General features: G+C 36.8%; 1 protein-coding gene across 3 annotated transcripts in view; it reads left to right on the top strand.

Annotated features, from left to right (window-relative positions):
* Positions 1 to 1,279: 1,279 nt before the first annotated feature.
* The window catches only part of GABRB1 (gamma-aminobutyric acid type A receptor subunit beta1), a 1,013,772-nt gene continuing 994,306 nt past the window's right edge, over positions 1,280 to 20,745 (top strand). For all 3 annotated transcript variants that reach the window (XM_053703996.1, XM_053703994.1, XM_053703995.1), the window contains exons 1-3: positions 1,280 to 1,359; positions 1,491 to 1,582; positions 1,802 to 1,869. In XM_053703996.1, coding sequence (XP_053559971.1) covers positions 1,280 to 1,359; positions 1,491 to 1,582; positions 1,802 to 1,869 — 240 coding nt within the window. The remainder of the gene's footprint in view (positions 1,360 to 1,490; positions 1,583 to 1,801; positions 1,870 to 20,745) is intronic.

Raw genomic sequence — 20,745 nt, 5'->3', positions numbered from 1 at the left:
GAGACATATATGAACGCATCCAAGAGCCAATGACAAGAAACATGTACGTGTATCCATCAGTCACTAGCTAGCGTCCAGCAGTGCATTACTGCTCCTGCGCCTCTGTTTTTTGGTTTGTTTATTAAGAATGGAAACAAAGATGACAGTAAAAAAGGAAATGTGATAATATAGGTCAATTAAAAAATGCTCTTATAATGAAATAATCTGTCTGAAACAAGAAAGTTTAATATTGACTTTGATGTCCCTTTAAGGGATTTTGCTCTATGAATGTGCTGTGATGTCCCTTGTGTGGTTTGGAGTTCCTGTGGGATCCTATGCTGGGTGATAGCCCATAGTGCTGTAATGCATTGAGGCTTAGGGGTTGGTAGCAGTAACAGATAGTGTGGGCTATTTGGTTTGGGGATCTAAGGGTATAAGAGGTTAATTGTGGTGAGACAATAAGGAATTATTTGAGTCTGGGGTAAGCTGGAGGTAGTTGGGTAAATGCAGAGGTGGCTTGTGGGGAGTTTACAACATAACTTCTTATCCTGGTGATTACAGATCTATAAGGAATTATCCTGTGTGTAGTGACTGCGGTACATATCATATAATTAACATAGATGTATTTAATTTGGGGGATACGTTGAACTGAAGCGTTATTTCTAGGCCGTTTTCTCTGCATACACATATCAGAGCAGAAGTAATTGGTTTGCTTTTTTTATGCCCCCTCCCATAATCAGAGAAATCGTGATCAGGTACGTATCTCCCAGAACTGCTTCCCTGGGAATGGCTGCTGGCTGCTGGCTGCTGAGGCTTCTCTGCTTGGGAAAAGAAATGCTGAAATGTCGATAGGAGGTTTTGGTTGTGGCTGCTGCCTGAGATTGTGATCACAGAGCTGCACACACAGATACCGCACGTAATAGGACCTACTACACACAGCAGATGATGAGCAGAGCCGTGCCAAATGCTCTCCACAAGGCAAGGAGGTCAAGTTGAGAAATCATTGAGATTTTGACAGCAGAGACTGATCTCGGCTCTATTTATGGACGGAACAAAGGCAAAAAAACTGAACTTTTAAAGATCTGGATCTGTGATTATTATTTTTATATATATATATATATATTTATTTCTTTTTTTCAATGGAAACGCATTCAGCACTCAGAGTCTGTTGATGCTGGGACACTCCACGCATGCGTGTCTGTTTTGGAATTGTCGTTTTGGGCATACTTAGTTACATTCCTGGAATCTTCTTATATCATTACTATATATAAATATTTTTTTGGAAAATTATTGCTTCATTATGTGGTGGTTACAAGACAGAAGGTGCTTTGGGATTTTATCGTTTCCTATGATGGTGGCCATGGTTTGCTGCGCTCAAAGGTGAGATGATGGAGATGGATTCTTCATTATTTTATTGGCATGATCCGGTGGTTGGGGAGGTGTGTTTTGTTGTACTTTGTGTTGCCTGATTGTCTTTATGCTGAAACAGTCTATGCTTTTCTCCCTCTCAGTGTTAATGAGCCCAGCAACATGTCATATGTGAAAGAAACAGTGGATAGATTGCTCAAAGGATATGACATCCGCTTGAGGCCGGACTTTGGAGGTAAAACATGCTCATACTTCTAATTTGGTGACAGTCACATTTCTTGGATGTGATGTTTAAGTTTTTAACCCCCCCTTGGCTGCCATATAGGACTGTAACGCATTGAGTTGTTGTCTTCTCTGACAGTCAAGTGGTTAACATATCTCTTAGCAACTGTTCATCCAAAATATGGTGTCTTTTCATTCCTCATGAAATATGCACATTGTGTTTAAATCACAGGCCCTCCTGTTGATGTTGGGATGAGAATAGATATAGCCAGCATAGACATGGTGTCAGAAGTCAACATGGTGAGTACACCCTATGAATGAAATCAGAGGACAAGTGCGCAGAGGGAATGAGCAATGTGTTGGCTTGTGGTTACCATGCAGACTTTCAGTTACTATGTGGAACTTTGTGTCAACTTGTGCAATAATACAGTAAATTAGAGCTGGTGCATTATTGACTATGTATTTAACTAGATTGCAGCTTTCATTTTGATGCTGGACAGTGTTTATCAATAGGTCTTTTAAATGTGTTTATGTAAAATTTTAAATATGAAATATCGCCATCTGCTGAGTGCTGCTTTTTATTACTTTTAATAGTACCTTGGATAGCTCCGTATATGTTTTCACAAGGTGTGTATCTCAAATGGATTAAATAACGTGTGTGTGTGTTTTTAATGCATTATAAAGTTGTTCCATATCGTATTTTGGATTTTCCCAAAAGTTGAAATTACAGGTATGAAGTTTTACTTTGTTCACTTGAGAAGTATCTGATGTATCCTTGATTTGTTGTTTACCAAACTCTATAGCTCTGGTGTACAATGAAAGCAGAAACTGTATCATTATATAACTTTTTCCTGTGTGTGTGTTTTTAAATAATGTTGCTTATCAATTAAATACAAATTTTCTTTTCACAAAGACATTCAAACTTCAACATTCAGCCTATTTTTAACATGATGCTAATTTAAGTAGGTTGATATTTTGTTGAGTACTTCTGATGGGCTATGAATGAAACATTTTACAAAGTTCCCTAAGAGTCTATTATCTAATGCTTTATTTAGTTTGGGATTCACACATAGTTGAAGTACTATACTGTAGTTACTATTCTGGGAGTATTATTTATTTATTTTCATTAAAGAGACTAAAATAAGTTATGCTTCCATGAGTTAATGTTTTAATTATTACCAATGCCTGTATTGTTTTTTTATTTTATTTTCATTGTCTAATATTTTAGTTATAGTATTATAATTTTATATCTATTTTACAGGTTTGTAAATGCAAACTCTCCTAGAATAAAGTGTAGATTAGCACTAGCTAATGAACAAAATATATAAATACATTAATAAATACATAGATTTTCTAGTTTGCTACCTGCAAGTTTATTTATAACTTGCTGATACACAAAACTGTAAAATTGATTTCTCTTTAATGTGTTTTAATTAACTTGTTATACCTGCTGCATCTAAACTTTCTTATTTACAAGTTTGTTTTGTTATTTTGGTAACCTGTACTTTAGTACAGAAATGTTCAGTAAAGGTGGGAGTACAATGGGCAAAATTAGCTATTGTAAATGAGAATATAAAGTTAATGGAGCTATCTGTAAACAATCAAATACACTCTAGTTGGTGAAAAATTATAATTGGGAACAACTTAAAGGGACAGTAAACTCAAAAAACAATGTTACATAATTCTGCACATAATTTTCTCTCTCAAAATGCCAAGCTTAGAATATTACGTGTGCTTTTACGTATTCCCTGTTAGAAGTCAATGGAGCAGAAAAAAAGTAGAAAAAAACCCCTTAATACCCTACTTGTGCACAAATATTCATAAATACATGCATTCAGGCATCAATGCATTCAGGCATCTATACGTGGTGAAGACGAATTGCTGAGGTTCAAACTGAGCATCAGAATGGGGAAGAAAGGAGATTTAAGTAACTTTGAACTGTGGCATGGTTGCTAGTGCCAGATGGGCTGGTCTGAGTATTTCAAAAACTTCTGATCTACTGGGATTTTCATATATATATATATATATATATATATATATATATATATCACATTACACTTGCCGGCCACTTTATTAGGTACTCCTTGCTAGTACCGGGTTGTACCCTCTTTTGCCGTCAGAACTGCCTTGATTATTCATGGCATAGATTCAACAAGGTTTTGGAAACATTCCTCATAGATTTTGGTGCATATTGACATGATAGCATCACACAGTTGCTGCAAATTTGTCGGCTGCACATCCATGATGCAAATCTCCTGTTCCACCACATCACAAAGGTGTTCTATTGGATTGAGATCTGGTGACTTTGAAGGCTGTTGGAGTACCGTGAACTTATTGTCATGTTCAAGAAACCAGTTTGAGATTATTTGAGCTTGTGACATGGTGCATTATCCTGCTGGAAGTAGCCATCAGAAGATGGGTACACTGTAGTCATAAAGGGATGGACATGGTCAGCAACAATACTCAGGTAGGCTGTGGCATTTATAGATGCTCAATTGGTGCTAAGGGGCCCAAAGTGTGCCAATAAAATATCCCCCACACAATTACACCACCACCATCTTCCTGAAAAGTTGAAACACGCCCAGATGAATTCATGCTTTCTTGTTTACACCAAATTCTTACCCTACCATCTGAATGTCACAGCTGAAATCGAGATTCATCAAACCAGGCAACGTTTTCCCAATCTTCTATTGTCCAATTTTGGCGAGCCTGTGTGAATTGTAGCTTCAGTTTCCTGTTCTTAGCTGACAGGAGTGGCACCCATTGTGGTCTTCTGCTGCTGTAGTGCATCTGCTTATAACGCACGTGTTGTGCATTCAGAGATGGTATTCTGCATACCTTGGTTGTAACGAGTGGTTATTTAAGTTACTGTTGCCTTTCTATCATCTCAAACCAGTCAGACTATTCTCTTCTGACCTCTGACATCAACAAGGCATTTTCATCCACACAACTGCAACTCACTGGATATTTTCTCTTTTTCAGACCATTCTCTGCAAACCCTAGAGATGGTTGTGTGTGAAAATCCTAGTAGATCAGAAGCTTTTGAAATACTCAGACCAGCCCATCTGGCACCAACAACCATGCCACCATTCAAAGTTACTTAAATCCCCTTTCTTCCCCATTCTGATGCTCAATTTGAACCTCAGCAAGTCATCTTCACCACGTATAGAAGCCTGAATGCATTGAGTTGCTGCCATGTGATTGGCTGATTAGCAATTTGTGTTACCAAGCAATTGAACAGGTGTACCTAATAAAGTGGCCGGTGTATGTATATGTGTGTGTGTGTATATATATATATATATATATATATATATATATGTCACAAGAAAGAAGTGTTCAATAAACTGCACAGTATGATATACAACTATTCGCAAGACTCAGCGTGATATGTATCTCCTTCTGTGATATGCGTGAAAGTTCACTTTGTAGTGCACACTTAGAAAACATACAAACAAGCAGAGGCGGATATCAATCCCCGGTGTTACTGACACTAGCGGTATGAGGTGGGACCTCCTAGAGCAGCCGTGCCCAAATACAGCAATTTGCTGCACCCACTCACCGCTCTTCTTGTGTCTCCAGCGGTGATCTCCGTGATCCCCTGGCTCTCTGCTTGTTCGATTACGGCGTCCCTCTGTGGTGCTGGGAGGTGTGTCTCCTCACGTGACCTCATCGCGGCCAATCAACTTGACTTACTGTTGTAACCAGGCAACAGCAGGAGTGAATCCACCGTGTCAACAGATAGTGCTGAGTCTGCGAGCTTCCCCTCGCACTTGGAATTCCTGGAGCAAGTTAGATTTCTGAAAAGTATTTTAATCCAAGGCAAAGTTTTAAAAGCAAAAAGTCTTTATTCAAATCCACGTATGGTAAAAGCACATGGGAGTACCAAAGTATATAAAAGATATACACACGAAAGCATAGGCTGACATGTTTTGGCCTGATGCCGTAGTCGTAGCTGGGATAATGCAAGCGTGTGAGACATTTAAAGAGACATCTGTTAAGTGATAGGCCACTGTTGACCAATCATAAACCTTAATTTTAAGTGCATGAAATCAAACAATTAACCCTTTAGTTACCAGATAAATACATAGTATGTATTGCACACAGGGTTTACTTATTTGTAAAGTGCATTTCTGACTGATAGTCATTCTTTATAATTTCTGATAGATAAGCAGAATAAATATATTGGCACAGAAAATATAACAAGGAGCGATAGGGAGGTTACATTTGAACAGAGATTGCAAGGGGCGATGTCAGATAAGCACAACATAGTAACATTTTTGTATTTGAGAAGGAAAAACATATAAATCAATTAAATCAAATAAATCATATAGCTCAATCCAACTAATAGCACATGCGGACATTTTCCCTTAAATGCAATGTGTTGCACATGTTAGTACCTTCACTTAAATCTTATGTAATATGCTACATTGTATAGGCTGACACTTTGGAAGCTATTTGTTACAAGATTGTTCATAGGGGTATCAGGATGACAGAGTAAATATTATACAAGATACATTGTTTCAGGTATACCCAAAATTGAGGGATAATCAAAATTTAAAGGGACAGTTAACACCAGAATATTTGTTGTTTTAAAAGATAGATAATCCCTTTATTACCCATTCCCCAGTTTTGCATAACCAACACAGTTATAATAATACACTTTTTACCTCTGTGATTAACTTGTATCTAAGCATCTTCTGACAAACCCCTGATCACATGACATTTTATTTATTATCTATTGACTTTCATTTTAGCCAATTAGTGCAGTGTCTGCCACAATCCACGGGCATGCTTACAATGTTATCTATAGGGTTTACCTGTACTAGCTCTCCCCTGCTGTGAAAAGCAAATACAAAGCATGTGATTAGAGGCGGCCTTCAAGGGCTTAGAAATTATCATATGAGCCTTCCTAGGTCTAGCTTTCAAGTAAGAATACCAAAAGAACAAAGAAAAATTGGTGATAAGTAAATTGGAAAGTTGTTTAAAATTACATGCCCTATTTGAAACATGAAAGTTTTTTTTGGACTTGACTGTCCCTTTAAGGATAGTAAAAAATTAAGAGATAGTAAAAAATGATGAAACTGGGATTTGAAACAGGGATAAAAAAAAAATTGAATGAGAGAAAGTTGTATACCTAGATATACATACAAATGCACATGTAAATCTATATATACTTGTAAATGGATGGTAGATGAATTGCTCATGGCATGATCCATGATTTTTACTATCTCTCAATTTTTTACTATCCTTAAATTTTGATTATCCCTCAATTTTGGGTATACCTGAAACAATGTATCTTGTATAATATTTACTCTGTCATCCTGATACCCCTATGAACAATCTTGTAACAAATAGCTTCCAAAGTGTCAGCCTATACAATGTAGCATATTACATAAGATTTAAGTGAAGGTACTAACATGTGCAACACATTGCATTTAAGGGAAAATTTCCGCATGTGCTATTAGTTGGATTGAGCTATATGATTTATTTGATTTAATTGATTTATATGTTTTTCCTTCTCAAATACAAAAATGTTACTATGTTGTGCTTATCTGACATCGCCCCTTACAATCTCTGTTCAAATGTAACCTCCCTATCGCTCCTTGTTATATTTTCTGTGCCAATATATTTATTCTGCTTATCTATCAGAAATTATAAAGAATGACTATCAGTCAGAAATGCACTTTACAAATAAGTAAACCCTGTGTGCAATACAAACTATATATTTATCTGGTAACTAACGGGTTAATTGTTTGATTTCATGCACTTAAAATTAAGGTTTATGATTGGTCAACAGTGGCCTATCACTTAACAAATGTCTCTTTAAATTTCTCACACGCTTGCATTATCCCAGCTACGACTACGGCATCAGGCCGAAACATGTCAGCCTATGCTTTTATGTGCTTTGGTACTCCCATGTGCTTTTACCATACGTGGATTTGAATAAAGACTTTTTGCTTTTAAAACTTCGCCTTGGATCAAAATACTTTTCAGAAAAAAAAAATAAAAAAAAAATTATATATATATATATATATATATATATATATATATATATATATATATATATATATATATATATATATATATATATATACATATACACACAGTTGCAAGAAAAAGTATGTGAACCCTTTGGAATGATATGGATTTCTGCACAAATTGGTCATAAAATGTGATCTGATCATCATCTGAGTCACAACAATAGACAATCACAGTCTGCTTAAACTAATATCACACAAAGAATGAAATGTTGCCATGTTTTTATTGAACACACCATGTAAACATTCACCGCGCAGGAGGAAAAAGTATATGAACCCTTGGGTTTAATAACTGGTTGGACCTCCTTTGGCAGCAATAACTTCAACCAAATGTTTCCTGTAGTTGCAGATCAGACGTGCACAACAGTCAGGAGTAATTCTTGACCATTCCTCTTTACAGAACTGTTAGTTCAGCAATATTCTTGGGATGTCTGGTGTGAATCGCTTTCTTGAGGTCATGCCACAGCATCTCAATCGGGTTGAGGTCAGGACTCTGACTGGGCCACTTCAGATGGCGTATTTTCTTCTGTTTAAGCCATTCTGTTGTTGATTTACTTCTATGCTTTGGGTCATTGTCCTGATGCAACACTCATCTTCTGTTGAGCTTCAGCTGGTAGACAGATGGCCTTAAGTTCTCCTGCAAAATGTCTTGATAAACTTGGGAATTCATTTTTCCTTCGATGATAGCAATCCGTCCAGGCCCTGACGCAGCAAAGCAGCCCCAAACCATGATGCCCCCAACACCATACTTCACAGTTGGGGTGAGGTTTTGATGTTGGTGTGCTGTGCCTCTTTTTCGCCACACATAGTGTTGTGTGTTTCTTCCAAACAACTCAACTTTGGTTTCATCTGTCCACAGAATATTGTGCCAGTACTGCTGTGGAACATCCAGGTGCTCTTGTGCAAACTGTAAACGTGCAGCAATGTTTTGTTTGGACAGCAGTGGCTTCCTTTCTGGTATCCTCCCATGAAATCCATTCTTGTTTAGTGTTTTACGTATTGTAGATTTGCTAACAGGGATGTTAGCATTTGCCAGTGACTTTTGTAAGTCTTTAGCTGACACTCTAGGATTCTTCTTCACCTCATTGAGCAGTCTGCGCTGTGCTCTTGCAGTCATCTTTATAGGACGGACACTTCTAGGGAGAGTAGCAGCAGTGCTGAACTTTCTCCATTTATAGACAATTTGTCTTACTGTGGACTGATGAACAGCAATGCTTTTGGAGATACTTTTATAACCCTTTCCAGCTTTATGCAAGTCAACAATTCTTAATCGTAAGTCTTCTGAGAGCTCGTTTGTGCGAGGCATCATTCACATCAGGCAATGCTTCTTGTGAAAAGCAAACCCAGAACTGGTGTGTGTTTTTTATAGGGCAAGGCAGCTGTAACCAACACCTTCAATCTCATCTCATTGATTGGACTCCAGTTGGCTGACATCTCACTCCCATTAGCTCTTGAAGATGTCATTAGTCTAGGGGTTCACATACTTTTTCCACCTGCACTGTGAATGTTTACATGGTGTGTTCAATAAAAACATGGCAACATTTCATTCTTTGTGTGTTATTAGTTTAAGCAGACTGTGATTGTCTATTGTTGTGACTTAGATGATGATCAGATCACATTTTATGACCAATTTGCGCAGAAATCCATATCATTCCAAAGGGTTCACATACTTTTTCTTGCAACTGTATATAGTGCGTGTGTGTGTGTATGTATATATGTGTGTGTGTGTGTATGTGTATATATATATGTGTAAACAAAGTCAGATGCACTCTCAGGTCTTTTCAATAGATTCTTTAAAGGAATGTTTTCGGGGTTCACCCCTTCATCAGCATCAACAAATAAACAAATATCACACAATTTATAGTGTTTCAAACAGTGTCTCACCAAACAAGTGTTACTCCCAAAAGTGCGCCAAAATATCGAGTGTGGAATGCATCATGCGTTCCACTGTGATCATGTCTACCGGAAGTGATGTCACTTCCGGTTTCGCGGCATGACAAAAACATGTAAGCAATGTTGTTTATTTCGTTTTTATATATTCATTATAACACAATCTAGTGTGTGCACAAAATTACCTTATAGGTATATGAAAATACTGCCATAAATCGCTATGTTATTAGCTCTCATCGGCAGGTTAAGTATAGTAGTGTATACTTAACCTGCCGATCAGAGCTAATAACATAGGGATTTATGGCCCATGTACACGGGCTTTATGACTAGTATTATATATTACACACTCTTTATACATAAGTACAAAAGTAAGCCTATGTCCACACTTTTGCCATTATTAATAAATCTTTGGGGGGGCGTGGGTTTAATATCACATCTTTATACATATTGATCCCCAATACATTTTTTACCTCAACCCCCCTCATGGTTTTACGACAGCCCCTCCTCTCCCTGCACGCAGACCTTTTGTAAAAACTTCCTTTCCGTTTAAACACCCTGTGCTTTAAGACATAATCTGTAAATTCAATTGAAATGGACAGTATTGGTTCAGACTTGAGAAAGGGAGGAGTCTCCCAAAAGTGTCTACTTATATAGTTAGTCCAATTAAAAAGTATCATTGCTCTATTGCAATACCTAAAATAATAAATTATAAATGCTATTATTTTTTTACAGCAGATAGGAGAAAATTCCCAAAAGTGTCTACTTATATAGTTAGTCCAATTAAAAAGTATCATTGCTCTATTGCAATACCTAAAATAATAAATTATAAATGCTATTATTTTTTTACAGCAGATAGGAGAAAATAACAGTTTAAAAACACTCTGATAATTATAAGTTTGTTTAGCTAGAGACAAAGAGAGAGAAAAAAGAGAGAGAGAAAAAGGGAGAAAAAGAGAGAGAGAGAGAATTGTGTAACCCATTTACAAATCTAGAGAAGTCAGAAGACTTGCTTTTCCCACAGAAACTCTCTGAATACATTGTTTCCAATGCAGCAAAGAATTCTGGGTAAGATATGCAAATTAGATTCACAACTCACTTTTTTACTTTTAGCCTGCTTTTTAAGGCAGAATTCCCTTTACACGCCATAGCATTGCCGTAAATTTTAATTGTTGTTGTATTTTGCCCAGAAATTAACTTTACCCAGCAGTGATTTAACCTACTCCCAGGTGATGAATGGCAAAAACCATGAAACAGCTGTCCTGAGATTGTTCTGAATCACTGTACTAACCCTAGCTAAGCATAAAAGCTGTGTAATACGGTGATGCTATGGCGTAAAGGGAAGTCTGCCTTAAAAAGCAGGCTAAAAGTAAAAAAGTGAGTCATTGTGAACCTCATTTGCATATCTTACCCAGAATCCTTTGCTGCATTGGAAAAAATGTATTCAGAGAGTTTCTGTGGGAAAAGCAAGTCTTCTGACTTGTCTAGATTTGTAAATGGGTTACACAAGGAGTCATTTTTTTTTCCCTACATTTTGTATTTAGTGGAGGAATTTAAACTCCCTTTTCGCCTCCACACAATTTTAGTATGTGTATGTGTGTGTATATATATATATATATATATATATATATGTATATATATATATATATATATATATATATATATATATATATATATATATATATATATATATATATATATATTCAAGCAATTTCCAGCTCTCTCTTTCTCTCTCTTTCTCTCTCAGGTGGTTGTCTGAATGTTAGGTGGGGGTTGTGGATTATTTTGAGTGTGGGAACCTCTGTAGTGGCTCCCGTTTGGTGTCAATAAAGGATTACATTTTATGCTCCATGAATGCTGGCCGTTTTTTCTTTTTTAGGAAAAGGTTACTAGTCCACTCCATGTTAAATATAGGAAAAAGTCAAATTACTAAGTCGTCTGCTGCAATTTCTAAGTTGTCCGGGACCACTGGAAAATATATATCCAGGCTTAAAATTTCAAGTACTAAGCTACTAGCCAGGCCAAAATGTTACTTGCCATTGATTCCACCCATCACCCGCCCATACCACAACCACTACCCCACACTCTGTTTTCATATGTTTAGCCATTCTGAAACACAATATTGTGTAGTAATTTTTAATATTTGTTATTTTAAACCATAAAAATTAAGTCCTTTTAATACAGTTATTAAAAATACATACATTTGCTGTCCATTTGGCAGAATCTCTCTTTCACATGATTCTAAGCTGTTAAACCAGGGAAGGCTTAATCTAAGGCTGCAGGAAAACATGAAACATTATTTAATGTTCAATTTGCTTTTTTTTAAAAAATATTTTATTGAGATATTAGACAATTACAATACAAGACTTTTGTCCAGTTACAATAACAGTGGCTGTATATAGTAAATGGAGGTTGATACAGTACAAAATAAGCCATACAATAAATTTGTGAACCTTATGATATGTACGTCTGTGATGATTCCTTTGAAGGGAATAGGGAAAACATTAATGAATTAGCACCTGATAAAAAAAACCTCTAAATATGAGAATCTATGACTATGTATCAGAATATGAGCAAACATTTTCAATTATAGGCACACTAAGGATATATCTATAAATAAACCAATTTTTTTGATAGGGTCAACATTTAGTATGTAATAGTTAATAAAATAGATAAGAAATTGGGGGAATATCAGCAGGCAAGAGCTGCTCAAAAGTTAAAATGAAGGGGGGAGGGGGGAGAGGGGCGGTTTCGGGGGTTGTTAATGTGATTATTATAATGAGGCTTCTAAACAGGCAGTTTTCTCTTGGAGTCAATATACAACCAATGACGTGCATAATTTAGAAAGCTAACACACATTTAAGTGACACAACATAAGCAACCGTAGATTATAGAGAATGTTCAACACTATAAACTGTTGTCTAAAATATGAGATACATATAATCAATATATAGCCACATGAGTCATTGCTTAGGAGATGTTAATGGTAAGCACATTTATGAAGTGCGGTAGACATCTAGTGTGATAGCCCGATATATAATTCTGAAGGAACATATACAAAGATGACAATAAGTCAATGAGCAAATGGACGTAACTAAAACCTCAGCTATTCTGGTATATGTTCCTCAATTTTTTTTTTTTTTATATATAACATTGCATGGGTAGTAACCTGGACAACTAAACATGGGTGACCTTTTAGCTTGATAAAGGGGACAATCATTTGAAGTAGCTGATTTTGCGTGTGGAAACTAACACCTATACTGATCTTGTAAATACTGCAGTATTTGTTAAAGAAAACTATATAATCAAGATGTAGTGGCAGTAGAGGAGAAAGTGTCCGTGCAGTTACTTTGAATACAAAAAACAAAATTGGTACTGATGACCAATCAGCCTTCTCTATTTTAAATAGTGCTTCCTATCACCTAATTTTATAGTAACCCCAGACCTCAAATCAGCCAGCCATACCAGGGCCCAATTTGTTTCACATAAGCCGTACTCCTGCTTACAATGGCTCTGCCTCTCCATGTCACCCATGCTTCTTCTCAGCGCCTCCACACTGCAACTGAGACCCACTTTCATGGTAACACTCCACCTTCAAGCCAATGCTCCATCTTATATATATATATATATATATATATATATATATATATATATATATATATATATATATATATATATATGTGTGTGTGTGTTTTAAGCTCTTGTTAACGTGAAAATATTATTTCAGTGCATCAACTGGATGATGCATGTCTACTATAGAATATTTTGTGAAATAGTGATCATATGTAAGAATATTTGGATAACAAAATAACAAGAGTATTGCATTGGGCTATGATACATTTTTTATTGGACTGACTATGCATTTATAAGTTGACAAGCTTTCGGAAGTATTCCTTCCTTTTTTAAGTCTGAAGCAATACTGACTAATTCAATGGAATTCCATTGAATTGGTCAGTTTTGCTTCAGACTTTAAAATGGAAGGAATACTTCCGAAAGCTTGTCAACTTATAAATGCATAGTCAGTCCAATAAAAAAAGTATCATTGCTCAATGCAATACTCTTGTTATGATGTTATCTAAATCACTGGACTAACACGGCTACTCCAATTAACGTAAGAATATTAGAAATTATGTATTTTTACGATATGTATTTGGACAAATAACCATCAATAACTGAATGTAGATAATTTAGAAACATGCAATGTGTTATTTAAGGAAAATTTGTCAGATCTGTCTTTGCACACAAACAAGACAGAAGAACAGTTGGAAACTTGTCTTGAGTTCATTCTTCATTAATGAAACTCAGCTTGCCAGATAATAGTTCATGGTAAAAGCTGGACTGAAGGCTAGCGCCCTAGAATATTTATTAATAGACATGAAGGAAGTGCATTTGGTTTTCTGTCTTAATCATCTTAAAGTGCTAGACTTTTAAGGCTTTTTTTTACCCCATAAATCTGTCTGTTCTTCCAGATCCTTCTTTCAAGTTACCTGAAAATCTTTTGTGAAGGCAACCAACATTTTACACCATGTAAAATATTGCTTGTACATGATCATTAAACAGTTTGATCTATAAAGGGACAAAATTTACGCTTGAAGACCCACAATATATTTTTCCCCCATATACATATTTTACATCATATGATGAGTTTGCTTTTTTCTTTGGTATCTTGTGTTTTTTTTAGCGTATTCTTATTATGCCTATGTCACCCCGACTAGAGAGCACCATCCTCCTTTACTTTTCATATTTTTATATAACTGAATTTTCAGCTACTGCTTTCAATGATTAGAATATTCCTCTTTTTTCCTTTATGTAAATGTTAAGTGGAGCCCTAATTTATTGTGCACCTGCAAATAGGCAAATTTGCCCGTTTACAGGCACGCAATAAATAACCAGCCATTACAAGCGTCTCACGGCATGAGAACGCAGCTGCCATTGAGTGCAAAGCTTCCATGCAATGCGAGGTCGCATTCACATTGCGGGCCACTTTTAATACCAGCACACAAGTGCATGGGCTGGTATCATGAGTGGAGCGCAAACATTTAAAAAGGATAATTGTTTGTATTTCTGTTTCAACAACTGGGATTACCATGGCACATTTATGTTTGAATAGTTGAAAAGTGTGTCATTCATCCTAATGAAAATTATGCTTTTAATAAATGTAAAGCATTTACAGCATATCAGTGTGTTATAAATATAATAGTTTTTTTAACCCCTTAACAACAAGCGCCGTACCCTGTACAATGCTGGTTGTTAAGCCCTTAAGCACCAACGTCATACCCCATACGACGCTGCTGTCCTGGGCCTCTCTCTGCCGCAAGCTCGCTAAAACGAGCGAGAAAGAGCTATTTCTGCACGCCCCATGAGTGGGGCAATGCAGAAATAGACGGGCAGAGTTACCGATGCAGAAAGGGCCACTTTGTGGCCCTCTCTGCATCAGGCAGCGGTGGTGCTGATCGTTTGTGGGTGGAAGGGTAAGGTAGTAGGCGGTTGGGTGGCCCATCGCTGGAGGTGGCGGAACCCCTACGCTACAGAAAAAAAACACCCAGAGAGGCAGGGATGGGGAGGAGGGAAAGGGGGATCATACTGAGGGATGAGATATGAGGGTGGGAAATTGATCTGGGAGGGTGAGGGGGTAAATGAGGTGGGGCAGCTATACTACATTTAAAAAAAAATTTTTTTTTAATTTTATAAACTAAAGTTGGCAAATTTGGCAAAAAAAATTTGGTACTTGTAGACAGCTACCAGTTTTTTAGATGGTGGCTAATAGGTAGAGGGGGAGAATTAGAGCTGTTTGGGGGGTATTTTCATACTGACAGACTTTATGCCAGTACTTAAGATGGGGTGACCATTGGGGGCTGGGGGAGGGAAGAGAGCTGTTTGAGAGGGGTAAGGGAGGGATCAGGGGGTGGGATGTGTCAGTTGGGAGGGAAATCTATACACTAAAGCTAAAATTAACCCTACAAGCTACCTAATTAACCCCTTCACTGCTGGGCATAATACAAGTGTGGTGCGCAGCTGCAATTAGCAGCCTTCTAATTACCAAAAAGCAATGCCAAAGCCATATATGTCTGCTATTTCTGAACAAAAGGGATCCCAGAGAAGCATTTACAACCATGTGTACCATGATTGCACAAGCTGTTTGTAAATATTTTCAATCATTGGCATAGTTATCATACGAATACATTAATCACAACAACCAGTTGCTTCTTGTGTTTTTTTTTTTTAACCTTTTAATGCCGTTAAGACGTTCTATTTCGTCCTAACCGGGCTGGGTTTTAGCACCGTTAGGACGGAATAGAACGTCTTAGCCGTTTAGCCAATGGTGCTTCCAGGATGGGATGGAGGGGGTGCCTAGCATCATAGAGATGTCCCCCTGACCCGATCCCATCATTGAAATCTTGCGATCGCGGAACGTTGTTCCGATGTAGACAAATTGACCGTCATGAAAGGGTTAACCAATCTCTCATGCAACATGATTTTGAAAGCAACCCATAATGCTAATGTTTAAATCTAAAATGCATTGCAAAAACTGATAGGGGACACGTTTCCAATGTGCCTAAAACATTTAAAATTGAATGGAAGCAACAAGAACAAGTATTAGTAGTATCTCACATAATGTCCTTTGTTGATATTTTTCTAATGGGAAAGTAAATATATACTTTTAAAAGTTCTTGTAATTTACTGTGTTTTATAATGCTCTGTAATCAACCATTTTATTTTAAACAGTTTAGTTAATTTAAAGGGACAAAAAAAAGCAAAATTTAATTCTATGCTTTATCTCAATGATGAAAGTTTAATATAAAAAAAAATCCAATTCTCTTCTATCTAATTTTCTTCATTTTCTTAATATCCTTTGTTGAAAGCATACCTAGGTAAGTTTGGGAGCAGCAGTGCACTACTGGGAGGTAACTGCTGATAAAGAAATGCACATATATGCATTGTGTTGTTGGCTCACCAGATGTGTCCAGCTAGTGCCCAGTAATGCATCATTGCTCCTCAACAAAGGATTCCAAGATAAGGAAGCAAATTTGATAAATGAAGTAAGCATTTGAATACTTAAAATCAGTCAAATTACTTAATATAGTACACTATAAGCACTTACATGTTTATATATAGATATGATGTTATGGCATTATGTATTTTACAACTTGTATTATCCGAAAAATAATAAAAAAAAAAAAAACTTTATTTCAAAATATAAAAAAAAATGAGTGTGCAAATTTAAAAACAGTGGTCAATCCTATACAGTATATAATTGTCAATACTTTATTATGGGGTTTCCATAAGTGGATAATACCCTTACATCATATTTGGTATTTATTATTTGAACTTAATAATTCCTTGTATTACTTTTTTTTTTATTTTTTTTATTTATATATATATATATATATATATATATATATATATATATATATATATATATATATATATATTGGGCTACCTGCTACAAATATTATCTAAAGGGATATTATATATCCATGAAAGGGCAAGAATATGTTATTCCTCTAAGGATATATGTTATTACTGATGTGTGTGTTGTAATATATATTTGCTATTATTTTTATTTTAAATGCATATTTTATCACCATTATGTCTATTCATTATGTTAAACGTTAGTTTAACCAGCTTAGGAAGACCATATATCTTTCTTGTTCCTTGTTTTATGACTTTATTTCACTACATGGATACCTGTCTTATCTCTATAATTCTGAACTTTCCCTGTGTTTTTTGCCTGAACGACCCTTAGCTCAAATGTCCATAGATAACCCCTCCCTTAACTTTTTTTGCAGGCCCATCTGACACTAATATATCTCTCTCCCTCAGACTGAATTTTAAGTGTGTCTGCCCCAGTATTCCTAGTGAATTACAGACCTGAATATCTCAGCTGTAACACTACTCTCTGCAAACAGGTAGCCTTTGGAACATAGTTACCCACCCCAAGATCATTTCCTTATTTATAGATAGTCTCATACTCCACTTTCATTCTCCCAAAATGACAGCTGCAAACACTGATCAGCACATCCTTTCATTCACTTAACCCTTTATAATACTTACTCTCTCTCCCTACAAATAGCTATATATCACACATCAATAGTATATACTTTTATTTCTTTAAAAGTTTGTAATAATTTTGTTTTATTTTCATCTACACACCTCATACCACTAACATGAATCCAAATATGACCATACTGTTATTTGTGTTAACCCTTTTCTCACTCAAATTTTGTTCACATCACTACTGCCATAAGCACACACCTCAAACTGGAAAACAAATTATCATACACCATGGCCTGCTCTGTTGCTTTAACTTATCTGCTGAGTGCTGGTGGAGAGTTATAAAAAATAACCCTCCTACCCCCACCTCACAAAACTATAACTATATGGCAAAACAAAAACTATGTCCAAATTCCTATTCCTTATGTTACTTGCCCTTGCAAATGATGTAGAGTTTAACCCTGGTCCCCCAAAAAATTCCATTCCTAGCCTTCCTGCTAAAAAATTAATCTCCTTTGTGCACTGTAATAATCGCAACTTACTAACAAAAATCGATGCACTATAAGCTTGTTGTTTACAATAAAAGCCAAAAATCATTGTGATCTCTGAATCGTGGCTAGCCACAAAAATACCTGACTCTGCCATTGCAATACATGGGTATTCATGCCATAGAAATGACAGAGCAAAGAGAGGAGGCAGCATTGTATCTATGTTGACAATTCCACAAAGTACACCCCCCTTACAATAATCTAGCTCTCTTGCCACCTTTGATTTCCTTTCTGGCACAATTGAGATCCTGTGCAGTAAATCAATCATTGTTGCAGGAATCTACCACCCACCTAGCTCCCCTGTTCATTCCCTTTCAGAAATAGCCCATCTCCTTAGTGAAACCATAGCTCAAAACCCAAAATGTGAAGTTTTGGTTTTTGGAGATTTTAATATTGATTGGCTGAATCCAAAAAATAATAGCTGTTTCTCTGTGTTTAAGTCTTTGCAGCTAACGCAATTAATCTCCTCCCCAACTCGCATAAACATCAAAAGCCATAATCACACCCTGCTCGATTGGATTCTTTCCACCTCTCCTGACCGACTCCAGGAGGGCAGGTGTTCTCCCTAACAATTTCAGTGACCACTACTTGGTGTACTGTGTGCGCAAAATAAAGGCAACTAAAACCTCTCCCAAGGTTAAAATCACCAGGTCCTTCAAAAAATTTCATCTTCAATAATTTCTAAATGACATCAAGAACCTCCCCTGGCACAGATTAAACCTAATCCCAGATCTTGACTCTGCAGTTGAATTCTTTCAGTCCGAACTCCTACAAGTTTGGAATTTACATGCCCCGCTGCGTAAGGTGAGAGTAAAAGGAGCACACTTGAATTGGATCACAGCTGACCTCATTCAAATGTACCAAATTCGAGATTCATTGTGGTCAAAGTTCAAGCATACTGGCTCTATGAACGATCACTGTGTATATAGACAATGGCGAAATATATGCACTAAACAAACAAAATAGGCCAAGGCCCAATATTTCTGTGAAAATCTGAACAATAACATTTCAAACCCTAGAAAGTTTTGGAAACTCATAAATAACTTACAAACTCCACCAATCCACTCCCAACCCTCCACTGTCAATGTGGACAACCAAACCCTGCAACTCCCCTTAGAAGTAGCAAATGCCTTTAACAATTATTTGGTCGGATGCTCCACCACCCTGATTGATAAACTAATAAATGGCATGCATCCTGAAAAAACAAATGTGGATCAGGCCCCACTAAATCAGCAAAGACCCAATATAGAGAAGTTCAATTTTAGACCTGTACCCATCAATGTCATTAAGAAACACATTAATAACCTAAAAATGAAAAAACAGTCTGGACCTGATCAAATCCCAGCAATGCTGTTTAAGCTTAGTGTGCCAGCAATTGCTAAACCTGTCACAACCCTAATTAACGAATCCTTGGTGTCTGGATACATACCAAAACTTTGGAAGACTGCAAGAGTAGTGCCTATCCATAAAAGTGGGGAGATAACCTTGGTTTATAACTATCGCCCAATATCATTGCTCCCAGTATTGTCAAAAATCGTAGACAATACGATTTTTGACAATGCGCCATTATGTGAATATTACCAACAATCTAACTATCTAACCCCTGATCAACCAGGTTTTCGTACAAATCACTCCACTACAACTGCCCTCCTAAGTTTGCAACGACATCCAAACTGGAATGGAACATGGAGGCCTAACTGGAACTTTGATACAGTAGACCACGACATACTACTGCTCAAACTAAAAAAACTCAGGTATTGGTAATCATTCGCTAACCTGGTTTTGATCATATGTATTGGATTTATCACAATATGTCTCCATTTCTGACAGCGACTCCCTCCCTCTCGCGGTCACGTGTGGTGTTTGTTCCCCAAGGTTCCATTCTCGGCCCCCTGCTATTCACATTATTTATAAATGATCTGCCTAATGTCTGCAAATCCTCAACTGTACACATGTATGCAGATGACACAGTAATCTATGCAAATAATTCCGATCTGCTGCAGCTTGAAGCAGTGCTCCAAGAGCAGTTCACAGAGGTGCAAAAAGTGGATCTCAAAAAACAAACTCTTCCTAAACACTGACAAAACTGTCACAATGATCTTTGGAATGGGACCTAAACTAAACAAACTACAAAAATCCCATCTATGCATCAAAATCAAATTGTACACTGACCGCAGTCCACTCTTTTAAATACTTGGGTATGTTGTTAGACCCCAATCTATCTTTTGGCCTCCACATAGAAAAACTTGCCTCTAAACTTTATCCAAAACTAGGTGCCCTGTACAGAAACAAATCTTGCCTCAGCCCTACAGTAAAGGAAAATATTGTACAGCAAATGCTGATGCCAATCGTGGATTATGGGGATGTAGTATATGCACCTGCATCGCAAACTCACCTTAATAAACTTAATACATTGTATAACTCGTTCTGCCGCTTTGTGCTACAATGTAACTACAGGACCCACCATTGTGACATGCTAAAAGAACTAAACTGGCTGTCGCTGGAATCCAGACGCACCCTCCATCTTTCCTGCCTTGTGTTTAAAAGCTTTTCTGGGAATCTCCCACCCTACCTGAGCAGTATGCTCTCACTGGTTATTCCCACCTCCTGTAACCTCTTTCTCTCAGTTCAACAATTTTCCTATCCTCAGAACTCTAGTTGATATTTATAACTGCTATGCACTATTTTTGTTAATGTATTACTGTATG

This window comes from Bombina bombina, chromosome 2 (assembly GCF_027579735.1).
Source record: "Bombina bombina isolate aBomBom1 chromosome 2, aBomBom1.pri, whole genome shotgun sequence".
In the NCBI taxonomy this organism is placed as follows: Eukaryota; Metazoa; Chordata; class Amphibia; order Anura; family Bombinatoridae; genus Bombina; species Bombina bombina.
This window is presented reverse-complemented; position numbering and strand designations above follow the sequence as displayed.